A 25313-nucleotide genomic window follows, 5' to 3' on the forward strand; every position below is an offset into this window, starting at 1 on the left:
CCAGTGTACCCAGTTAAGATTGCAAATGCAGTGTAAATCACAGGCTCACAGGTCTAAAGCAGGGTCGCCTGGGGCAGGTCACACAGAGCCACATCCAGGCGGGTTCTGAACGTCTCCAGAGGAGGAGACAGCGCAGCCTCTGCGGGCAGCCTGTGCCCGTGCTCCGGCACCCTCCAGGGAAAGGAGTTCTGCCTCGTGTTCAGGTGGAGCTTCCAGTGCCGCACCTTGTGCCCGTTGCCCTTGTCCTGCCGCTGGGCACCACCGAAAAGAGCCCGGCCCCGTCCTCCTGGCACCTGCCCTTAAGGTGTTTGTAGACCTTGAGAAGCTCCCCTCAGCCTTCCCTGCTCCGGGCTGAACAGGCCCAGCTCCCTCAGCCTCCCCTCACAGGGGAGATGCTCCGGGCCCCCCATCACCTCCACAGCCCCCGCTGGCCCCTCTCCAGCAGCTCCCTGTCTCTCCTGACCTGGGGAGCCCAGCACCGGGCACCGCACTCCAGACACAGCCTCACCAGGGCAGAGCAGAGGGGGGGATCCCCTCCCCCGTCCTGCTGGCCATGCTCCTCCTCGTGCACCCCGGGACACCACTGGCCTTCTGGGCCACACGGGCACGCTGCTGGCCCATGGGCAACGTGCTGCCCACCAGCACTGCCAGGCCCTTCTCCGCAGAGCTGCCCCCAGCAGCTCAGCCCCAGCCTGCACTGGGGCGTGGGGTTGTTCCTCCCCAGGTGCAGGACCCTACGCTGGCCTTTGCTGAACTTCACCAGGTCCCTCTCCACCCAGCTCTCCAGCCTGCCCGGCTCTCACCAAATGGCAGCGCAGCCTTTGGTGTATCAGCCACTCCTCCCGGTTAGGTGACATCAGCAACTTGCTGAGGGTACGCTCAGTCCTTCATCCAGGCCACTGAGGAATAAGCTGAACAGGACAGGGCCCAGCACTGACCCCGGGGGAACTCCACGAGCTACAGGCCTCCAGCCAGACCCCGTGCCGCTGACCGCAGCCCCCTGAGCTCTGCCATTCAGCCAGTGCTCAGCCCGCCTCACCATCCATCCACTCACCTAACCCAGGCCTCCTGAGCTGACCTGCAAGGGTGTTACGGGAGACAGTGTTACAAGCCTTGCTGAGGTCAAGGGGGACAACACCCCCCCACCACCACCACCCATCTAACCAGCCAGCTCTTCCTTCCCAGGGCTCTCCCAGGAGGGTGGAAGGGGAAGGATCACCAAGTGTTCCTGGAAGGTGACTGCCCCAAGCGGGACCAGTCTCACAGTGGTATTCACAGTTCCTCCTCTGGGTCTCCTCTGCAGTTAGATCTGCCTCCATTTTAATGCAGCCGAGTAAAACAATACCAGCCACACAGCCTACCTGGCAAGCTCATTTCTCTGCTCTATATTCTGTTACTTATTATTTACTCGTCTTTCCACCCTTCTGTCCATGCTGCATAAGCCTCAGGTGATTTGAAAAACCAAAACCCAGCACTTCTCCCCAAACTGCTAAATCACCCTTTCCTCATTCCCTTTCCACAGAGGCAGTTAACACCCAGCTGCCCGGGAAATGTGGCAGACACAGGCCATGGACACCATGGGTATGACAAAGGTCCACAGCACCGCTCAGTCCTCTACCGATCCATCATTACCTGGTCTGCTCAGGGAACCACAGCACTCGAATTACAAGCAAAACGATGAGAGGTGATCTAGACTTAACCACAGCACACTTATCTGCACCGAAGGTTTCTTACCCACCCCAACACCCCCCAGACATCAGGCCTAGCAGCCCTAGTCTATCATTTTTATTATATAATTTCTACTTTCAAGGCCTGAACTGACAAAGCAAACCTTTGTCAAATACAAAGCATGAAATGACACATCACAGTATGTTTCAAATTTTTTTTTTACTGCAAGTTCTTTGCAAATATTTTTATAGTCATTACAAAAAAATACCAAAGAAAATTTCAGTCTATCCCATTTCAGAGAGTCATAATTTACAAAAAAATAAATAGCTTTACTCTAAAGAAGACAACTGTCTAGTATTAAGGTCAGCAATATCATTCACAGAAGTCCACATTTTCAGAGCGCCGAGTATTTGGGTCTGTCTGACTTGGTTTGCCTTCTTCCAGCATTTTCCTTTAAAATAAGACTAATCAGGACATGAGAAAAGTAACTTTTTTCTTCCCACAGAAAACTGAACATTCAACACAGATTTTGAAACCAGACTCCATTCTAATTGAATTGTTAGACCCTTCTGACACACAACTTTAAAAACAGTAACACCTTTTTTTTTTTTTTTAAACTACTGTAACAGAACAGTTTCCCCACGAAATTTGAGAGTCAACAGCAGCAGCATGAAGGGCATGTTTCTTCGGTATAAGGCTAATGGTCCTTGATGTGGCAGAGCTTCTATTAAAGCACAGAACTGCCAAAGCCAAGGGTATTACAATCAATGTCATACCAAGCCTGCAGCCTCCGCTCAGGCAAATCCTCACTAACCTAGTCCCCACAGGCATAACCAGGATTCGCCACCCAAGTCTGAATTCCTGAGTGAACTGGGTGTAAGAACAGGTACTGCGCACTGCAACACACCAACTGCTGCACAAATTTGATTTTGAGGTGATTGTCACTCCAGACATGCTAAAATACTGCTTGGAAGTTGACTGTGCTTTTTCATTTTTCACATCAGCACTACTGACGCATTATAGTGAACTTGCTGCTATACACTGTAAACACATGAAACCTTTAGGACAATGCATAGAAGCATTAACCATGTACAGTAAATGCCATAATGAGAAAGTCTGGCACACGTTTCACAAGAAGAAAAATCTTTGGACTATAGTACTATATGCCACAAAATATTCCAAGTGCACCCCACAATAGATGGCTCATCAAATGAGGAATCAGCAAACAAGCAAATAACTAGCATTTGCAAAAATGTTTCTTAAAAAAAAAAAAAAAAAAAAAAGGGGGGGAACTTCAGAACATAAGAGCAGATGAAAAGAAAAAACTTTTCTGAACTTCTCCGACCAGTCACTCTGCCTTACATTTGAGCATGTAATGACAGATTTCAGGCAAAAATTAAAAGTCTCCAAAGTGTTTTGCACAGTATATGTGCTTCTCCTAAAGCTGGCTAAAATCAATAGTAAGGAGAGTTAAAAAAAAAGAAAAAAATTGCATTTTTACGTTACTTCCATCACCGTGCTCTGGTTAACTTCACTAGGTCTGAAACTGAACTGTACGGTTCATACCGGCTCAGGGGAAGTTACAGTTCTCTGAACACATCACCTCCCTCTCCCCCACAGGAACTAACCAAGTTCAAATGCTACACCAAGCCTGAATCTTTGGCCATGCTATAGAAAATGCCTTTTTCCTGAAGTAGGTGGTCTGGACTACCACACTCCACCACTTCTCCTCTGTCCAGGACTAAAACTCTGTAAAACAGGGGAGAGAAAAAGAAACAAAAAGTCACAAGATAATGCAGAAAGCCAACGAACACAGATGTATACGTACAGGCACAAACTGACTGTAGCACGGCCGTTACATGCAAGCGAACACAGTCCAGACCGTATGAATGGACAGAGACTCTCAACTCTGCCCATCCTCACTGCAGAGACTCTGTCTGGTCTATGTTTTATGCAGCACATGTTTATCCAGTCATTTGCAGGCAACCATGAGACTTTGGATTGCGCTCTGAGCCACTCAGAAACTAGGTGACAGCACTTCTTGTCAAGGTGAGTCAGGGCCCCTAAGACCTTTCAGGATCTAGGATAACCTTTCTATCTATAATACTGTACCACATCAACTTCTGCTGACAAAATAAAGCACAGGCAGTTTATCCAAAACAAACGTGAACTGGAATTAGGAATTTTACAAAGCAAGTTACCACAGTCACTAAAGTCCGCTCACAGTTAAAACACCGCCTTCAGCTACCTCCACTAACAGCAGACATTGCGGAGATGCTCACTAAGCCCTTCACGGGTGCTGCTGCATGGTGGTACCCGCTGCCTTGACTGCACTGGGCGCTCATCTGGTGACGGTACCGCTGGTGCTGGGCCTGGCACAGGCAATGCTCCTGTCTCTTGCCTTTTGCTATTGACAGCACAAAGAAAGGTCACAAAAGTACACCCCAAAAATTTTATCACTGCTCACTCTGCTCTCTGCCGTTCCGTGATAAAAAGGACAAGAGAGCTTAAAACTGAAATTATAAGACAACAACTCTGCCCTCAACCACACCTTAGCAAGGCAGCTGAGGATGAGGGAGGTTATATGAACTATAAGCAAAAGTGATGTAAAGAGAAATGTCAAACTTCAGGGAAGTGGAGGACCTGCCTTTTTGATTCCTTATGCTGTCTGTGCCTAGTTTAGAGTATGAGCTCCCTGAAGCTTTGACGTCTCTTCCAGCTCTGCCTAAACTAGGACAAGACCCAGGAACAGACTCCTGTCCTTGCCTCTCTCCACTTCCAGGTTGGCCGGGGCAGGAACAGCACAACAGCAGTGCGACAGAGGGGTCAGAGGAGCTCCCCAGGCCAAGCACAACCAGCGCAAGCCAGAACACACAACCTACATCCATAAAAACAGGAATTCCAGCAGCTCCACCACAGAGAGGTAGCTAAAATGTGCCAGTAAACAAATTTAACACAAAAATGCTTATTTAAGTAGAGCACAATGCAGGTCACGCATGCCACGTTCTTCAAACAAAAGCAGTATTACTTTACCTTGTGTAGTCCATGATTGTGTTCAGACGATGTGCTATAGTTAATACAGTACATTCTTCAAATTGAGACTTTATTGTTGACTGTATAAGCTTATCGGTTTCAAGATCAACAGCAGCTGTGGCTTCATCTAGAACCAGGATTTTGGACTTCCTGAGCAGAGCTCGTGCCAGGCACACCAGCTGGCGCTGTCCCACACTACAGCGGGTGGGATGGGAGCGGGGGGGAGGAAAAAGTCAGAACAAGTTTGCAGTATTAATTTTGAAGCCTAGCAATTCCTTGCAAGAGAATACATTACAAATGGTTTCAGCATAACTGCATCAGGCTGATGCACCCAATCAATGCAGTGTTGAGGACTGGATTTTAAATGGTTTCTGCAGACCAAACGTATCCCTGCTACAGCACAAAAAGCAAGCTAACAGCTTCCTTAGAAAAACTGCATCTGCTGGGCAACAGCTATAGTAAGTTCAGAGCATCCACTACAAGTTGCAGGCTGCTTCTGCTGAAATCCTTTCCAAGACTAAGCTGTCAAACATCACAGCATCCTGAGTATTGCTTAAATTACTTCAAATTCCCTAACCTGAGAGTTTAAAACATGTTGAATAAAACCTAGTTGGTTGATTGCCTGGTGATGCATTAAGAATTCCCCAACTCCCTCTGCAAATTCTCACACCAGGCGGGGTCAGGGAGCATTGCTATTGCTAGGATCTAGCTACATACTGTCCCAAGTGAGCTTGGGAGTGAGGTTTCTGGGAACAGAAAGTCTAGTTGCAGATGGGAGGGTGCACACACCCCCCTCAGTTCTCATTTAGTTCTTCAGGCAATTTTCACAAACACGGTTCTTTGACGTACCTGAGGTTCTCGCCACCTTCAGCACACTCGTGATTAAGTTTATCAGGAAGGGATGATACAAAGGTTTTCAGGTGAGCCAATTCCAAAGACCTCCAAACATCTTCATCAGAGTGTTGATCAAAAGGATCAAGATTCATACGCAGAGAGCCAGAAAACAATATTGGATCCTAGTCACAGAAAGATGTAATTGACAATGTACACAGAACATGGCAAGTGGTCCAAAAATATTTCTTAGGTAGCAAAAGTAAAACAACACGTCCAGGTCCAAATGCAAGCAAGTTAATCTACCGAATTTGGGAGCGAGACCTCATTTTTTCCAGTAAGAGCAACTTATTCTCCCTCACCCTTACTCCTTATGCCTCTCGGGGGCCTGACCTCTGCAGACTGGCACTCCAGACCTTTCCGTAAGTCAGTGACTCATGAATCCAGAAAAAAAACAACAAACCAAACAAACAAATAAAACCCAACCCCCAAAAAAACCTCAGCAGCCAACTTTCTTTTTACTGGGCTACTAAGTTAAAGAACAGGCACTCCCTGCCCAAACTTCTGTCAGCAGGGACTATTAGGTCAACTTTCCACTTCTCAGAGAATTATACCATCTGTAAATATTTCAAAAGTCTTCAGCTGCTGTATTATTTGAATTAATTGATTTTTTTCTTGGACATGGAGAAACACTACTTTAGAAATACTTTCAACCTAGTAGTGTCAGACCAATGCAAAGTGATCAAATGGAGAAAACAAAGTCCCCCCAGGATTTCCAAAAGAAGTGGTGCAGAAAACCTTTTACAGTGTGCTCACTTGTTTTTGCCAGCATGCTGCAACAGTGATTTATATAACTGCATTTTATGGTCTTACTTTGAATCAGAATGGGCAGGCAATAAAGGCTACGCAATAACAACAAGATGATTTGAGACTGTGCATCCAGTGCTTGTAAAGCCATATTTCCAACCCATTTGGACTATCAAACCCATAGTTGCTGGGGTCGACTGGGATGGTTATGTACAGGCTTCTGTGACTGAACAGTACCGCATCACGAGATCGTGCCGAAGCCAGACTGCTTTGTGCACAGGCCCAAAGAGTGCATACTGAGCCTGAAGGAGCAACGCAAAATCCCTGTCCCTCACAACTAGCTACACAGTACCTTTGTTCTGTTTCTAAAAAGAATGGAACTATCTAAAGTGAAAGTGGAAATTCATTTCTAGAGAAACTCCCCTGAGGGCTCTCCACCAATGGAAATACTCAGACTTCACTTCTCCTCTACTGGCCAAAAGAGCAATGGTCCCAGTTAATTAAGGGACCCTGGACCCCAATCAGGTGTTCAGCTGGGGTAAGACCTCCCCACTCAGCCTTAGCTGTCTATAAGCACTGAAGCGATCAGCGTGGGGTGCTGACAAAGCCCATGAGTCCAGAGGCCAAGGTTTTGCTTCCAAATCACAACTCGGCCATAGCCAAGCTCCTGCCTGTTACACAGCACAAGAAAATCAAAGCCAGTCTAGGAAAAAAGCTTGGTTTCAAGTCCATGAAAAACCATGCTAAAATGACTCAATTTCATAGCTATAGATCAGAAGAGGAATAAATACATTCCCCCCCAGCACATCACAGAAACAGCACTGTTACAAAACAAGTTCCAGTAATGGCAGGATTTTGCATGTACCTGAGGGATGATGGTGATCTTGAACCGCAAGTCATGGAGCCCTATCTTTGCAATATTAATTCCATCAATAATAATTTCTCCTTCAGCTGCTTCATTAATCCGAAACAAACCTAAAGTTAGTGAGGATTTTCCAGCTCCCGTTCTTCCAACTATTCCAATCTGTTGGGAAGAAATACAGGAACCACTTCAGTCCAGGGAAAAATTAAAGCATTTCCAAGTATCTACCTGAAACTGACACACTACCAGAAGGTTGTCATATTTGCTGGGCTACCAACACCCCAAAACAGCACAACAAACTGAGGCTAATCAAAGGGGAAGAAAAAAATCACTGGATATGAAAAAAAAAAAAAACCCACAACCAAAAACCCCCCACACACACACACCACAAAAAGCAGTCTCAAAATTTGCAATCCAGTCATAGAAATTTTCAGTTTTTCTAGAAAGGCAGATGGAATTGGGTAGAGCAGACCAAGGTATCCCTAGTTCATACTTCACAGTAACAATTGCTAACTTAACATTTATCTTGATAAGCACAAATGTTTTGCTTCCCAGTTAGACTGAGGTCTTCACTAATTCTTTGCCTTTTAAAAAATAAACATAAAAAATTGCCTCTGTGGTTTGTTGATATCTCTCTTGCCACCTGCCCTTTCTAACCCCTCTTGAAGTAGTATTCTGCCCATATTTGTCAGTAGAATGCACACATTCAGGAAAAAAGCAAATGCCTAGTTGGATACCACAAATCAGGAAGCCAGTAGGCCTGCCTTGCAGCTACCTTTTATGCCGTTGTGAAAGATCACACTATTACTGGACATCAGAGAATCCACAGAGGACTGGGGCAGGATGCATGTGAGCTCACGTGCAAGGAAGCAGTAGGAGAAACACACACCTATCACTGTCAGTTTGGCCAGATCCAGAGAATCTACTCTGAAGTCCCGTTTTTTCCCTGCGGTCTCACCTTGCAACTTCTACCTCACTAGATCAGGACTTTGCCCCTCTACTTAATAGCTCATTTTCTTGAGACTGTGATTAACTTAATCTCTCTGCAACCTGTGCACCTCTTTGCTCACAGCAAATCAGCAAAATTTCCTGGGAAGGGGAGAAAAGACAACATAAACCTCACTTCCTTATGAAATCAGACCAAAAGACACTTCACAAGCCCACGTAACAGTGTATCTTTATCCCATGATGCAGCACACACCTTGAAAAGCCTAAGAGCCCACTACGCCTGCCAGTTACAGTAAGACTGATTCTACAGAGGCTCTTTGAGTTCTTAAGGACCCCAGACACGTTACAGAACAGGGTTCAACCTCTCTGGCTTACACATGCAGTCTTATGAACTGTAACACCCTACTACAAATGTAGATTCATTACCTTCTCGCCCCCATTTATGGTAACGTTTATGTTTTTCAGAACCAAATCCAAGTCTTCCCGGTAACGTAAACCATAGCCTCGAAACTCAATCTTCCCTTCCTCGGGCCAGGTACTGGCTGGGGCAGTTTGTTCAATACTCCATTCAGCCTGAAAGAACCACACGGAACACATCTAATCAGTTGCTTCTTCAACCAGACATGGGCTCAGAGGCCTCACGGAAAGCAATTAAGAACAATCCTTGTTAGTGTGCAATTTGCAAAAGGAACTGTAACGATGATGGGCGAAGAGGGAAAGTGCCTACCCAAGGCAGATGAAGTGGTGTATGTAGCCAAGGGCTCTTCTATCACAAGTCCCACTTGCTGGATAAGCTTTCACCTTACAAATGGCAGAATCATACCAGCAGAACATGTTCAGATAACCTGCCTGTACACCCACACCACAGTAAAGAAACCGCTGGGGAAGCTAGACATGCAACTAGAAGCAGTTTAACTGAGGCATAAGCACTAAAAGATTAACAAGCTGGTAAAGTAAACAGCTGCTGCCTCAGCCTCCCACAGAGGTGGGAGATGGAAGAACAAACACCACTGCATGCACTGCCAGTGCCAAAAAAAAACCAAAAAAAAAAACCACACAACACAACGGCTTTTATCTACATAAACACACACCAGTCTGCTACCAGAACCCGAGAAAAAAAATTTAGGAAGGGTTCTCATAATGTTTGGCTGCCAAAATAGTTATTCAGGTCAGGTTCAAGTGACAGGCATGGCAAAGAGAAGCCACAGAAAACTCCGTTCTGTAGCGAAAAGGGGCACAATGACAAATGAAATGAGTTGTTAGGCGATTTGAATCAAAACAAAAATGTAAAACCTCTTTATTTCCCACACTAAGAGTAAAAAGAGAAAGACAATAAAGTAAGAAAGAGAATGTTTAAGCATTTAGGAAACGAAAATACTTGTACAGCTCCACTGCTCAGCCGAGGGTGGAACAGCACACTCCCTCAGTAACACCGTGTTGGTGGATGTCCCTCAAAAGCACCCAGAGGAACACACCAAGGTACAGCCTGTGCCTAGAGGGAGGGCATGGCCAGCACTCTGCTCCGTCCCACCCTCAGCTCCTAGGACATGCCCAGCGGCACTCTCCAACCCATTCAGCCAGGTAATGGGCGAGACCTCAGAACAGGGCACTGACTTCTACAGCTGCGGTAGACAACTCAAATGTACCTCCTTCTCCATTTCGGCATATTCTTTGACTCTTTCCACAGCAACAATGTTGGTTTCCAGCTCAGATGACATGCGAACTAGCCAGTTCAAGTATGCTGTGATCTACAAGAAGAAAAGAAATCTAAAAGCAGTTTATACTAAATTTGTTACCTGCAATAAATAAAAAATACAAAACCACCAAACCACTGCAGGTTCATGGAATGCATAAACACAGACAAGATCTTGGCTAATCAGTGCTGGACTGGAGAAAAGTCCAGATGCCTTTTAATATGCAGGGGATGAGTCATCTTAGCCACATCCCCACACACAGGTGGGTCACAGGAAGAACTACCCCAGCATCTTTGCAAATGTTCCTTAGTCCTTCCTATGTTCCTTAGTTTTCCCTCCAAAGCCATAGCAAGGTTCTGACTTTCTGACGCAGTCTTACAAATCAGAAGGGTTTTGGGGTGTTGATGGGTTTTTTTAAGAGAAAAAGGTAAAATTACCTGCAGTGAATAGGACACCGAGAGGCCAACCAGCCCTGCACTGAGTTTGTTGCGTGCAATCACTGCGAACAATGCTGCAAAGAGGACAATACAGTTCCCCACGTACTCCAGACGGACAGCCAGCCACCTGCAAGACAGAAAAAAGTAATGCGCTGGAACAGGCTGCCCAGAGCAGCTGTGGGTGCCCCACCTCTGGCAGTGCCCAAGGCCAGGCTGGATGGGGCTGGGAGCAGCCTGGGCTGGGGGGAGGTGTCCCTGCCCCTGGCAGGGGATTTTAGAACTAGATGGGTCCCCGCCAACCCAAACTATTCTATAATCTTTCCAGTTATTCACCTATGGAGAATTAGGAATGTGGGCAACCAATGTTTGGTCACACATCTTGTTTTTTAAAAGATTAGTAATATGACATCTGCATACTGCCAGTGACACTGGAACTGCAAGATATTTGAGGTTCTGCTCCAGGAACATGCAAACCTAGCGGCATCCAAAATTAATAAACCTTTCAGGTACATAAATTCTGGTCTTAGTTCAGAAAACAGTTGTGGTTAACATTGGAATAGATGAATCAAAACTTTTAAAAAACATACTGCCCAGAGGTAAGGCAGAAACTCTCAGAAGGAAAAGAAATTCAGAAGTAATCTTAATTCCATTACAGAAGTTTAAGCAAAACGCCTGTGAAACAGACATATCCACACAGGCTTCCCTACCCTAGACAAGTATGCCAAGAGCTGCGACTGATAAGGATCACAGGCAGCAGAACCATGTCCTTCCTGTAACTGCCTTTCAATATTTCAGCCCCACTGTTACCTGTTTGCAACAATGCTTGGATAATAAGCTTTCTGATTTTCATCCACTTTCATGTCGTTCTGCTTTATGAAACGCTTCTGCTCCTCAAAGGCTCGAATGACACTGACTCCCAGGAGGGTCTCATTGAAGTGAGAATACACAGGAGAACGACTGACAGACTCAAGGCGTTTGAGCTGGCGAGAAGTGGCCACGTAAAATCTCTGCAAATCAGAGTATGAGAATTATGGTTACATCCAGACTGCGTATGAAAAGACAAAGGGAATCATAAGACAGTTCCCTGCCATTTGAGATGTTCATTATAGGGATTCAACTTACATGCAGGAATACACACCTTCTACAACCCCTAGAAAGACCATTACATACACTCTGCTGTCTTTAAATAGCCGCCACCAATCACTCTCACGTGACAGCCATTTTCTCTTTTCTCTTCTCTGCACGCTTAGTTCAACAGTATAAAACACACACATCACCACCTTTCAAGTTCACTAATTCAAGAGTCAAGGTCAAAACCCAGCTTCTTTTTGATCTGTACTGGCTGTACTAGATTTCTAAGAGTAAAGCAAGAGTGAGGCAACCATACCCGGCCTACACAAGACAGGAGCGCAAGGCTGCTATCATTTCTCTTGCTCTAGAAACAATATTCTGACAAAACAGGCACATGAGCAATGCACACGTAACCCTCTAAAGGCTACTCTTGTTTGGAAGGCAGTTTTAAAGAAAAGCCCATATGTTTTCCACATTTGGGCTCTGAGCAACAAGCTATACAAAATTCATCTCAAAATCTGACGGTGTTTTATAAAGTCTGCTTAGGTATTACAGGATTACCTTCTGCACAGAAGTCATTCTACACCTGACAACTGAAGGAAATGCTGTGCTAACATCAGCTACCCAATAAACCATGCAAAGCATAGTCAGTCAAGCATAAGTTGTGTCAAACACATTAAAATCCATCCTAGTGCAGAGTAAGAACTATGTTAAATAACAGAGGATGAGTGACTGCTGGTCCCAGTGCCCCCAGGTAACACCCCTTACCTGCACAAACAAGTAGACAAGTCCCAGAGGTGGAATAATGACAGCAGCTATAGGTGTGGCCAGCAGAATGATGATACAAGCCCCAATCACGTTAAATGTTGAGCCCATGAACATCTTGATGATTGGTGGAATGGTGGAGTCAATAGTATCTATCTCCTTAGAGAAACGATTCACCAGATTTCCACTGGGTGTACGTTCAAAGAAACTCATCGGAGACCTGAGGACACTGTGCAGCAGGTTAAGGTGCAGGTGTCGTGAGGCAAATATTCCCCCTATTGACACAACCATTGAGTAGCCAAACACAGCAATACCTAGAAAAGAAGACTTGTTTTTAACTGATTTCACTTCTCACATAGATTTTCTTCATTTTGTCCTCATGTAGCACTACCACATCTCTACTACAATAATTCTGAGAACTGGCGTTCGCTACAGATAGACTCGGCAAATACATCAAGTATTTAAAAAAATAAAATTTTAAAAAAATAAAAAAAAAAACATTAGCGAAAACATCGTGTTTCTCTCATGGAATAAGTTGTTCCTCCATTACAGAATTTTGTGTAATATTTCAGCACTTCCACTGAGTAAAGACCATGGAATTTTAATGTGACATTTAGTGTTTATTAAAGGATTTTAGGATTTTTCCGGCAATTCTGAAGCGAGGTACACAGGGTTTTAGGTTTCATGGCAAAAAAACTTTGACCACAAAGAGGACACGTAACAAAAAGCCGCTGAGCTGGCCTCCCTGCGGCACCCTTGGATGGTCCCTCAAGCAGTTGGAGGAAACGCCATCCCAAACAGCTCAGGCGGGTTGTGGCTGCAAGGGTGGCAGCAAAGCCACAGCCTCCTGTGACAAACCACCCGGCAGACCAGGCTAGCACAGTCTGTTGACAGGCCAAGGAGCAATTTTTTGGGTCAGACGTTTTGCCACCAACTGCTCGCTCATCAGCCCCCGCAAATAAAGTTTGTTCTCATTTTCAACACATGAAAGCAAACAATATTCATTAACTGAGTCATTTTATAGGCTGGTTTGCTTGCCTTTTTTTTTTTTTTTTTTCTTTAATTCAAGTTTTAAGCTTTCTGTCAAAATCCACATTCAAATCTTTCACAAACTGCTGCTGCAGTTCTGGGGTTACAAGGTCACCAAGAGCATTAGAAACATTCTGAACCAGCTAATCTTAAAATAGGTAAGACCAAGCAAACCTTGAGAAATTCCCAGTGCTCCATACACTCCCAGTCTGACATTTGTGTATTGCTGTGTCCCATTGATAACAGGATCATCTGTCCATAAACTTAGCCAGTAGTTGGAAGTCAGGGAAGCTATATGATTACACATAAAGAGGAAAATGCTCAAGAAAGAGATAAAGAGTCCAATTGCTTTCATGTAGTCCCAGTACACTGTTGCCTTTACCTGAAGACAGAAAGGGGGGGAAAACAAAAAGGAATATTCATTTTGCAGATCAAGTTTCAAAACCAGCAATTCCCCCTTCTCCAATGCCTATTTAAAGTCACTATCTTTGCATCAGGCCATAAAAAACCACAACAGCTGCGCTCTAGAGAGCCACTGCTTGGGAACACAAGCTGCAAAGTGTTCTATGGAGATGTGCCAAACCCAACATCCCTCCAGGGCAGGCACACATCATCTTTCTGTTGTCTTCCAAGGGAAGGGAACAGTAGGGAGAGAGCTGCCTAAAGTAACACAAAGCACCAGTGGCAAAGCCAAAAACTTCACCGAGGAGTTCCAGGTTTTGGCGTGCTCTTTTTACCACAAGATTAAACAGCCCTTAATTAAACCCACATGGCTTGTATCCTATGATCTATCTTTAACCAGAGGATTCAAGCAACACTGCTAGGAGGTGTAACTGCCATTTTCCCAGGAACCTCACTCTCAGGTTTCTCAGAAAGCCCTGGGTATCCTGGGATTAGATACTTGTGTCTGCAGTGGAAACTTGGCTTAAATTCATCTGAGTCAATTCCAGCTCTTTACACTGAAGGGCAGATTTCACTAGGTCACCTAATTTGTCATAATCTCCCTCCAAGAAAAAGCTGCAATGTTTTAGTTTCTTCTTTTATACTTTGATGTGGTCAGGCCCATCATCTTAAACAAAAGTTTTGATGTCAGCAGTCTTTCCGCAGGCAAACCTGGGGCTCAGCAGTGGGAGCAGAGGGCACAACAACACTTCCATGAAACACTACACAACAAGCAGCAAGCCCAAGAATACACTCAGCCCTTTCTCACGCCAGCTGCACAGCCTTCAAAAGCTATTTTCTTGGGAACACTGGACTTTTCTGAAACTGAAAGCGGGCACAGGAAGCAGGAACGGGAGACCTTACCCTTCCAGTCTTTGCTGTGTCAGCCTCTGTCAGTTTCCAGGAATTCTTTTCAGCAAGTGGCTTCTGCAGCTCTGCTGTGCTGCTCCGGTGCTGTGACTTCCCAGCATCTCTGCTGTATGTTGAAGAGTTACTGAGTTGCCTGTTTGAAGACATCTGTCTTTCAGTCTCAGCATGATACAGGCCAGGTGTTTACTTCAAAGACTTCAACAGTTCACAGCTTCAAGTTAGTGACTTACATTACTATGGTGATAAACCATCTCCTAACCAGTCATCGTCAGGCTTGTAACAGTAGTTACTAGTGTTTCCCTTCTCCCCTCACAGTGCACTCCTAATCCTCCCTGATGACTTTCAGTTCCCAAGTACCCATCAGATAAAAGTAACAGGCTAGCCCGCCAAAGAAGTCTTGGTTGGGTAATCAAACACCAAAAAGAAAAACATTTGGCCATCACCAACATCAGCCTTTACAAACTCTATCATCATATACACTGCAGCTACTGAAGTGCAAAAAAGGTACCTGCACTGGCATCAAAACGGGCAATTTTACTCCTAGGCACCCATTAGCTTCCAGAAGTACAGTATTCTCTAGAGCGCCATAAGAATAAGGCATAGATTATGAGATGATTTGGGGAAGGTATAATCAGCGATTGCCTTTGGCCTTTCTGAAGCACAACTGCAGCTGCATTAGGTCATAGTAAAGGTGCTCTTGGCGCTTCATCCCATCCGACAGCAGACAGATGCAGAAGCTTTGGGAAAGCACATGAAAGCTGGACTAGCCAATACAATACTCTCCCTTTTACGCAAGCCAAACTCACAGTATCTTGCTACAACACAGTAATTTCTTCACATGGAAAGAACAGCATGAGAGTTCTGTGTGAGCAGACACGAATGCGCCAACAGTCTGCACCAGTAGCCAGAGTGGGGCTGCAGCCTCAGAAGTTCATATGCCCAGGTGCTAGCAACTGGGAAGACTGGGATCCAGGGGCAGCTAATAGGCAGACCAAGTGTCTAAGCCCAGCTACTGGAGATGTCCACTTTGTACATGCAAATATAATATATTCTCACTAGTGAACCTCCATCCTTTTCAGCCAGAGATAGGAACAGGATGAGGCCATTTGGTGCTGTGTTTGTGCGGGCGCTCTAAGTGCCTGTGATCTTTTTGACTGGCCACGTATATATGTGGTGTGTATTTATACTCCAGCACGTTTGCTGGGAATACATCTTCAGCCTCCCTACTGTTGGAGCCGAAGCCATGGAGCAGCAGCAGCCTTGCCCCTCTCAGGGTGCTGAATCCAGCATGACACATTTTCCTCTAATACCATAAACACCAAATTATTATTTGTTCACAACCAAGTTACAGAGCCGGGGAGAAGAAGAGACCGCACACCTTTGCATCAGTTTTCCAGGGGCTTCATTCACAAGGACTCCATTTTCGGTAGGCTTCCCTTCCTTTCCAGATGGACTATTTGTGTCTGAGGGAGTGAAAAAGTAAACATGAAAATGGTAAGGCGAAGGCAGAGAAAGGTTTCATTTCACTCCTCAATGCCAGGGTGCAGTTCTAATGTTCAAACACAGCAGGGAACCCAAGTAAATATTTACAGGTACTAATAGATAATTGACAAGGTAAACAAATCAGTTTAGTTCCACCCCAACAGGATTAGTTGCAAAGACATGGAACACTTATTTTTCTAGTTTTCTACCAAAGGCAGGTCACTAATAATGATACAATATAAGGCCATACTTTATGTTAAAAGCATGCAATACCAAGTCACACTATGACTTACTCTGTGGGGCAAAAAAAACACTCCACCCACACCTTTCCAAACCACATCTTTTACACAGCTAACTATAAATAAATTATTTTAATTTTAGAACACAAGGAGAAGACATTCTAGTAGATGATGGAATGAAGCTGCTAAGAATGGCAGACGTGCTCTTAACTTTGAGTCTTCCTGCAAAATTAAGCAGGAAGCAACATGCAAAACCTGATGCTTTTAGGCAACCATAGTAATCAGATTAATTTAAGCAAGACATCTTTCTATGAATGTCACTTCTCATAGAAAAAAACCTCATTATCCCACACCATCCCATTTGTAACACGATGCAGCACACACAAGACAACTGTCTAAAACACTTCATAGAACCTGTCAGCTTGAAATATCAAGCTTTCTCTGAGCAACTTATTTCAGTATAATACAGTGCCATGAGTAAAACTTCCAGGTTCAAGTTATGACAATTTTCCTAACACAAACCAAATGACTGACTCCTAAGAAGTTAACTGTCAAGTAAACGGAACTCTGTTTTTATGCATTAAAGTTAATTCAGAACTTGTAACAAAAATAATTCTGCATTTTAAATCGGCTATGCATAGTTTATGCAAACAAAAAAGTACACCTCCATCTATTCAAAAGATACGCAGGAAGATTTGTGTAGATCCAGAGTCTGATATTTTAATGTTTTTATACTAAAGCAAAATATATGCATAAACCAGTTCATCAATACACTGTGGACTGCCTGAATATAAAAAACTGTTCTCCCCTGTGTCTGCAAACTAAACACTGGTTCATTACTCTAAAAACCCAAAGCTAAACTGTTCAGTGTGGTCTATAAGCAGAAAAAAGCAGAAAATATGAAACGTTAAAAGTTTCAAAGATTTGGTTCTTACTTTTATTGACATGAATGACAGCAAACCAATATGGGACTGCTGATTGTTCTAAGCACTTGACAACATTTCTTTTGAAAGGACCCCATATGAAAACCAGCAAGCATTCCAGCATCATACTGCTTTACAGCATCGCTGAAGTTCTAAACCCACATGAACAAAACAAAACTACAAATAAACCATCCTCCCCTAATAGCTCTTAAATTTGATTTCATGTTGTAAGCTACAAAGATTTCCTGATTATACTGCATTTACCTCTTGAGAACAAAAAATGCTCAAGACTGCCATAGTTAATCTGGCACGTGCACCTAGGGTATAATGAGGGCTCTGTTGAAAAACGCATCCAAAAATCATAAAAGGGAACTGCTGCTGAATACAGAAGTACTGAATTACAAACATGAGGAAAAAAAAAATTAAACCAACCAACCTTCAGGGGCTTAATCCTGAATGATGCCTCTCTGGGTACACCCCTAAGCCCAGGGTGCATCTTTAGTTTATTTAAAGCTTCCTCATGGAACTGTTTGAGATAAAGAATTGCTGATGACGAGTTACCTGTAAGCTGACCAACTGTTGTGGCAGTCGCAAGCAAGTACCATGCAAACCAAGCAGACACCTTCTACTGTGCAGCCAAAATTACTCTAATAACAACTCACTCCCTTGTAAGTGAACAGCAGCTACTTATATTACTCCAACATAAGCGCTAATATAAAGCCACATGGCAAAAAAGCAGTTACCTGTTTCCAGAGGTTGAATCGTTCCTTCTAATAAAGGATCTGAGTCTAAAAGTATATATAATTAACATTTTCCAGAACACACTCCAACATTTTCAATCCTTACAAACACAAACTCATCCAACTAGCACAACTTAAACCACAAAACCATAAATGCCTGAGGCAGGATCAAATTTGCTGAAACGGACTTCTTTTTAATCCCAAGCCTCATACACAGTCAAAAAGAGACAACCTTGAGGCAAAACAAAAAAAAAAATCCAAATCAGATGGCTGTGAACAACCAAGAAACTTCCTTTCTTTCAAGATACGCACTAACGAAGAGAGAACTGAAAAAGCAGACTCTAAAGTGGCCCGGTATTGACAATGACAGAAAAAAACTCACTATGTGCAGGGAACTCCATATGCATTTTCCCCAGTGGTGGGGAAGAGACTTCATTCAAGAATCTTAAGACAGACCCTGACCTTAACATTAAAGATGTAAAGCATAGTGTTTTCAGAGTGGCAACTTTTGTCCACAAGGCTAAGCGTCTCCTCCCACAGCTCTGCTATCCTGCCTTGCTTTAGTTGTGCAACTGCAATGAGAGGAAGGAGAGCTGTGGTAGCACAGGCTTACTTAGTTCCATCTACTGTGTAGTCCCCAGTCATCATCCTGCATAGACAGATTAGTAAGAAAGAGTGAGATACTTCACCCTTGCAAGCATCTTGATACCCTAAGAGCACTCATCTTGAATCAGTATTTGCTTCTGCTATTGGGGCAGAGGCTGCAAACAGCTCTTGCTTTAGGAGGGAGAAAGCAAAGGGTTGAATTTTGCTAAAAGTAAAATGAATTTAGGAGGAAGTCAGATTATTACCTGATGCAGACAGGTGTTTCCTGTATTACCACTCTAGTCCGGACTCCACAACATTTGGAAAAGAGCCAACGCGTCTCGATACTTAACTCCTGTTCTTTCTGACTCCTTAGAAGGCAAACACGCTCAACCATGGCTACAGGCATCACACAAGCTATCTTGACTATCCGACACTGCTACTAAGCTCAGTTCAGCTTCATGTCAGAAAGAAGCACAGCCACAACATACAGGTGTGCTGGGCTTCACTGGGGGCAGTGTTGATTGTGGAAAGCACAATGCTCTTCCCTTGCAGGTATGAAAACCCAACCTATAACGCAAAATTAATTTTTATTGTGAAATACACACTACTACCTAGTGTATAATACAAAGCTATTCAGCAAGAAAGCTTTCTTCCTTTCAAATTCAGCACTTTAAAAATAAATCCAGGGGTTTTTTTTCTTGCTGCTACAATTGGGAAGCAATTTATACAGAGGCCAAGCAAGTAAGGCTCTTCAAATCTTACTCCTTTTCCAAAGAGCACATTTCTACTTTGTAGAGGACAGCAGCTGGAATGTGGGGAATTGAGTCTACAACACTAAAACCATTCAAAGACATTCAAATCGAACAGCTACAAGTGACAGATCAAGGCACTTCCTTTCAAGATAAGCAGATTGTTGAACTAAACCCCACAGTCCAGACCCTTAGTTCTCAGAGTACTTTCACTCCTCTTTCCCTCCAGACTAAAACCTAGTAAGCCTGTTGTGCTGACAATTCTCATATAAAAAATTAACTGAGTAGCCATTGAAAGGTATTTCAACATTTTATCCGACTACAAAGTCAGACAAATGGGGAGACAGCCATCTGAAGCACAGCCCACACAATGTAGGCCAGATTTAGAATTACTAGTTGTACTGTAGATCTGTATCTTTCAGGTACTGCAGTCAAGACTAAAGATGAACCAGACAGGTGAAAAATATTTCAACCTTATGGCGCAGCTGTACTTCTGTGGAGCCACTTTTACTCCCTACAAACACTAAAAATATCTCCAGACTTTTCACAGACAATCGAAAGTTTATGCTGAAGCCATTTGGAAAAAAACAACAAAAACTCAACCCTCACACACGTTAAAATAAAAATTAACATCTACTATATTAGTTTGTATGGGAGACAAGGGAAAACAGTCATAAAAAAGCTAATCTTAAGCTATTTACTATCTCTACAGCAAGAGGTATTGCAGCAACAGCTACAAGTCAGGGCAGGGGAGGAAGACAACACTCAACACCAAAAAAGAAACACACTCCCAGGGGTCAAGGGCACATCTAATGACTCCAGACCAGTCTGCATAGGCAGAAGTAGTACTGGCATCAGCAAATCAGCCACACTAAACGCCAGAGAAAGAAACAACTTCTAAAAGCAAGAAGAATCTGGATGCTTTTTATACAGCCTGGTAGGTTATTTTGCATGTAGTTCCAAGTTACTTCAGAGAAGATTACCACCATAGCAACAGTAAGGCCTCCATTTCGTGTACCCACAGCTGAGAGCAGCAGCGCTGAACGGGCACTCTCTGTGGCTGAGCAGCTACTGTTGCCACCCTTGTAGCTGCCTTCTGCATCAAGTAGGACCCCTGGGGCAGGGGGAGCTCACACCTCCCCTCCGACTCACACAGGAGCAGCTTTCTGGAGTGGGGAATTTTCCCACTGTCCTGGTTTTGACTGGGATGGAGTTAACTTTCTACTTAGTAGCTAGTACAGTGCTGTACTGGCTCTTATGTGAGAACAATGTTGATAACGCACTGGTGTTTTCAGTTGTTGCTGGGTGATGTGTATACTAAGCCAAGGACTTTGGGGGTTTTTGGGCCTTGCCAGCCAGAGGGCTGGAGGGGCACAAGAAATTGGGAGGGGACACAGACAGGACAAGGTGACACAAACTAGCCAAAGAGGTATTCCACACCCTATGGAACGGGGGAAGGAGGAGGGGACATCCAGCACTGTGGCGCTTGTCTTCCCAAGTAACTGTTATGTGTGATGGATCCCTGCTTTCCTGGGGATGGCTGAACACCTGCCTGCCCATGGGAAGTGGTGAATAAATTCCTTGTTTTGCTTTGCTTGCATGTGCAGCTTTTGCTTTACCTATTAAATTGTTCTTATCTCAACCCTCGAGTTTTACATTCCTTTCCCCCATCCCTCTGGGCGAGGGGGGTGTGAGCGAGCAGTAGTGTGGTGCTGGGTTGCTGGCTGGGTTAAACCACGACACCCACACCCAGCAGAAACACTGTGAGGCTGTGGATGAGGAAGGCAGCAGTACAGCGAGCACACCGCAGGTAACCCTCAGGAATCACAACGGGAGAGAAGGGCTGGGAGGCAATGGGGAGCAGGCTTGCAGCCAAACCTCAGAGGCTGGGCAGGAAGAGAGGCCTTCTCATCCTTGCAGAAGCAGGATGTATTCCAGCCAGAAAGCACCAAACCACAGTTTTCTATTTTGCTCCACCTTAAGTGTTTTCAGGCTGCCAACATGTAGCTTCAGACATAAGAGCCTCCCTTTTAAAGTGCGTGTGCAGATGCTCTCCAGCTAGCTCAGACTGACTCCCATCACAGATAACTCTGTTTATCCAAGAACCTGCGAGTTTTAATTATATTTAGTGATCTTTTACATATCTGATAAATATTAATATCATCCCTGTGAATCAGACAAACAATGCCTCTATTTTTCGCTTTTTACTGTTGGCAGAAGATCACTTGACCAAAACCCAGAAACAGATCTGCTGCAAAAGAGGCCAATCCTGTGATACAGCAATCCTCTCTGAATCACCAGGGTCATACTGAAGTTAAAAGTGCCTTTTATTAGACAACTGCAGAGAAGCATCGCAAATTATAAAGTGCTGACCCACCTTCCAAAAGAAGATTCACTATTTGAACAGAAAAGTAAAGTAACTTAGTTTAATGTAAAGGACTTCAAAACCTACCATGTACTTGGAAAGGGGAGAAGAACATGGCTATTAAAGGAGGCAAATTTTGTACAAGTCAACTTATTAACTTCCTAGGGAAGTGCAGAGAATTTATTTGTCTCCAGAAATCTTGTACACTGAAGACTGCAACAAGTCTGACTGTGCCCAAAGAAGCTATAGGAGCACCTACAGAAAATACACAGAAGTTAGCCTGATTCTGCTTCCATAAAATCTCTTCCCACAGTGCTTTTCTCAGTGGGAGATCCCACCCATAAAGCACTCCCTGTTTACACCCAGCATCCACCCAAACCAGCATCCCAGTCTGCAAAGTGACAACTGTGACATATCAAGCGACCTTTCCAAGAGGAGAGCTAGCCTACAGCGGGACATCCTGCCCTTGATCCTCAGCTCCATATATCACACCCAAATCCAAGTCCCCATCAGGGATAGCTGGATGCATAAGATGGAGCCAGGAGAAGATGCCACCTTCCACATCCAGCAAACAAACTGCTTGTTCACAGCCTCCAAGGGCAGTCTGTGTTGCCAGCCTGGATAGTAGAGGGCAGCTTCAGAGAATAAGGCAGACCGTCACAGCCCCTGGCAAAGAACTTCCAAGTGAAGATCAGGAGCAGCCCCCTGCCAAAGGCACCTTTCAACACCTCTTTAAGGCTTCACAGCTTCATCAGTGCAACCAGCTGTGGCACCGTTTCAGTTTTGCCTGTAACAGGCATGCCAGTAGAAGACTAAAACATGTCTCTGCTTTCCCTCTAGGGAATGGGTGGGAAGGGAGAAGCGGCCTCGATCCCTTCCTTGTTCTGGAGAGCCTGCTCTGCAGCACTCAGCAGCAGGCATCTGCTACCAAACAGGCCTCAAGTGCAAAGCCAACAACTTCACTGGTCAGCGCAGTGCAAGCACTCCTCATACTTTTAGTCATCAGCATATGGAGGAGTGTCAGGAAATCACCACAGGCAAGGCGCTGAAGAAAACAGGCTAGAGGCAAGAGGCTAAGTTCCCCTGTTAAAATCCAATACTGCAAGTGTCCACAGGTAACAAAAAAAATATTCTTAAGTATACTCCTATATCAGTGGAGCTCTACAGCTATTCTGTAAAGCAGAAGCAGATGTCAGGGACATCAGCTAGAGAAATGAGCTGTTGCTTCCTCCTCTTCATCTCCAGCAGAATTATCTGCTTAGAGATGCCACATCCTAATAAGCACAGGAAGTGTATTTAAACCCCAGCTGGCCTTTACTTGATCTCACAGCCACCTGATTTTTGCTTTAAGTGAGAAGAATTTTACTACAGATCTGCTCCGCATTTTCCTAAGTTATAAGAACGTATGTGTATTTAATCTCATAATCTTCAATACCCCCAAGAAATAAGTATCTCTATAGGTTTATCACAAGAAACAGTAATTTCTTTGTACTTTCCTTCAACTACTAATATTTTTCCTTTAACAGGCACACATCAGCTTATTCCAAGAGAATTTATTTGTAAACTTACCACTGTTCTCCATGCTTTGTTCAGCATTAGCATATGTACGAAGAAACTCAGCAAAAGCCCCATCTTGCTTCAGCAGCTCCTGGTAGGAGCCCATTTCAGAGATTTCTCCATCAGACATCACCAGAATTGTATCCATTTGAGGCAGATAGTTGATAGCATGGGTTACCAAAACCCGTGTCTGTCAAAAAAAAAAAAAAAAAAAAAAATATTTTTCTAACGTCTCAAAATAGTAAAGACAAAGGTTCAACTACTACTCCTGCTGCTTGACTTCTGTGTATAATACAGTAATAACTATGGACAGGCATGCAGCATTTTTAAGAAAAACTACTGAAAAACAGATTTTTCCATCAAAGAATTCTGAATTACAGACACCAGACCATATTTCATTATAAACACTCTGTTTTATAAAAATCCTCTAATAATCTCAGAAGGATCCTTTCATTTTTCAGATGTTTGAAACAAAAATCTGAATATGCAACTTGACAAACTCTGAATCATTTGAACTCAGCAAAGAAAAACAAACCATTCTCTAGAGACAAGTATCTCATTATGACATACTTTATTTTTCAGGATTCCTTTTGGTCCAATAACTTTTTCAAAAATATGTTTCCCAACATGAGCATCAACAGCTGATAAGGGATCGTCACATAAATAGACATCTGCATTACAGTAAACCGCCCGAGCAAGACTGACTCGCTGTTTCTGTCCTCCAGACAAATTCACACCCTGGGGAAACAAGAAAATATGATCCTTTATTTAGAGCTGAAAAGAGATGTCTTACTGCAGTTTGTGAAAGACACAAGTCATACGTGGTTTATGCAAATTAGAGAAATTTCAGCATTGTATGAAATAGATCTCCATCACAAATAATTTCACTACCACAACAGCATATGCACAGTCAAAATCCCCCGGAAGGAAGTTTATCTATTAAGTTTTCTCACTACCACTGAGAGCTAGTTAAAAACAACAACAACAAAAAAACACAACAAAAAACCCCACCATTTACTAGTCTTGTAAAGCAATTCACCCAGACAGACCTACCTAGAGTGCACATTCAGAGGCTACTTTTCTTTTCAGCTGTATTTCTGCAGCGCTGCCTCTGACTTAATAAACAAACTCAGTTCACACTCCGCAGTTTGGCTGGCCTGCTGATCAAGAAGCAGGATAAAGCTGCACCCTTTACTGAATACAGGACTGTCAGCTGGCCACTGCACCGCACCTGTAAGCAGTCAGCTTGCAAAGCACCTGTCTGTTTTCTGACCAACATCAGCTTAGCAGAATGGAGAGCAGATTACATACCCTGCTGGCCAGGTGGTCAGGGGACACTTGGTCCTACTCCCATAGCAGAGCACTACAACATCTATGCAAGCTTCTAAATCTCACACCACCCATATTTTTGCAGCCAAGGGCCAGTTTAGAGTGGTGGTTGGCTTTGTGGTTGGGTTTTTTTTGGGGGGTGGGGTGTTGTTTGCTCGTTTTAAAGGAAGCTAAGTGTTCAGAAGATTCTTCTCTTCCTGCTTCCATACATTTTTCTGCTCTATGACCATGGCAACTTAGAGACAATTAAAAACTGTCATTGCAAAATGCTTTTTCATTTGTAATTGAGGACAGGTTTCCTCCTCTTTGAGGCTTCAAGACAAGAAAAACATACTGTCCAGGTTTGCCTCTTATTGTAGAGGGTTGCTACTCTCAGTGTTTCAAATTCAATACAACATTAAGATAAAGTAGAAAAAAAGTCATATGGCCTTAACTACAAGCAATAGCACTGTTACGGTAGAGTGGGCATTTAAAGTACCTTTTCTCCTATTTCTGTTTTGTCCCCTGTAGGAAGAATCTCTATATCAGGCAGCAGTGCACAAGCCTCAATCACACGTTTGTACCGGCTCTCATTCTTCTCCCTTCCAAAGAGAATGTTATCTTCCAGAGTTGCATTTTGGACCCAGGCTTGCTGAGGAACGTAGGCTACTGAGCCCTGCAAGAAAAATGAAGTTCCTTATTCAGTACTTAAAAGTCTCCACACAAAGTCAAAGCACAGCAGGGTTCTGTGAGGCAGGCAGTGCTAATCACCTCACGAGCTGCATATGGTCATTTCAAAACTGCACAAAGTAGTTCTTGGGCTACACCTGCCTCCAAAATGTTATTTTTCTAATCCACCCTCCAAGTGAGGTAACAAAGGGTGTTGGTAGCATACAAAGGAATTCA

At 44.0% G+C, this 25313-nt stretch overlaps 1 protein-coding gene across 5 annotated transcripts in view; it reads right to left on the bottom strand.

Annotated features, from left to right (window-relative positions):
- Window positions 1–2114: 2114 nt before the first annotated feature.
- Window positions 2115–25313, bottom strand: part of LOC308062458 (multidrug resistance-associated protein 1) — a 77649-nt gene continuing 54450 nt past the window's right edge. For 3 of the 5 annotated variants that reach the window (XM_080383988.1, XM_080383991.1, XM_080383989.1), the window contains 15 exons: window positions 24907–25083; window positions 23670–23837; window positions 23112–23289; window positions 15835–15919; window positions 14451–14589; window positions 13320–13527; window positions 12120–12430; window positions 11088–11287; window positions 10281–10407; window positions 9796–9897; window positions 8576–8722; window positions 7205–7363; window positions 5551–5717; window positions 4702–4896; window positions 3917–4075 (listed from right to left, as the gene is read on the bottom strand). In XM_080383988.1, the coding sequence (XP_080240114.1) occupies window positions 3922–4075; window positions 4702–4896; window positions 5551–5717; window positions 7205–7363; window positions 8576–8722; window positions 9796–9897; window positions 10281–10407; window positions 11088–11287; window positions 12120–12430; window positions 13320–13527; window positions 14451–14589; window positions 15835–15919; window positions 23112–23289; window positions 23670–23837; window positions 24907–25083 (2517 nt within the window). In that variant the 3' untranslated portion in view covers window positions 3917–3921. Of the gene's footprint in view, window positions 3418–3916; window positions 4076–4701; window positions 4897–5550; window positions 5718–7204; window positions 7364–8575; window positions 8723–9795; window positions 9898–10280; window positions 10408–11087; window positions 11288–12119; window positions 12431–13319; window positions 13528–14450; window positions 14590–15834; window positions 15920–23111; window positions 23290–23669; window positions 23838–24906; window positions 25084–25313 lie in introns of those variants that run through there. The other 2 variants (XM_080383987.1, XM_080383990.1) reach the window with 1 other exon arrangement.

The sequence above is a fragment of the Falco punctatus genome (assembly GCF_963210335.1).
Source record: "Falco punctatus genome assembly, chromosome: 4".
NCBI lineage: Eukaryota > Metazoa > Chordata > Aves > Falconiformes > Falconidae > Falco > Falco punctatus.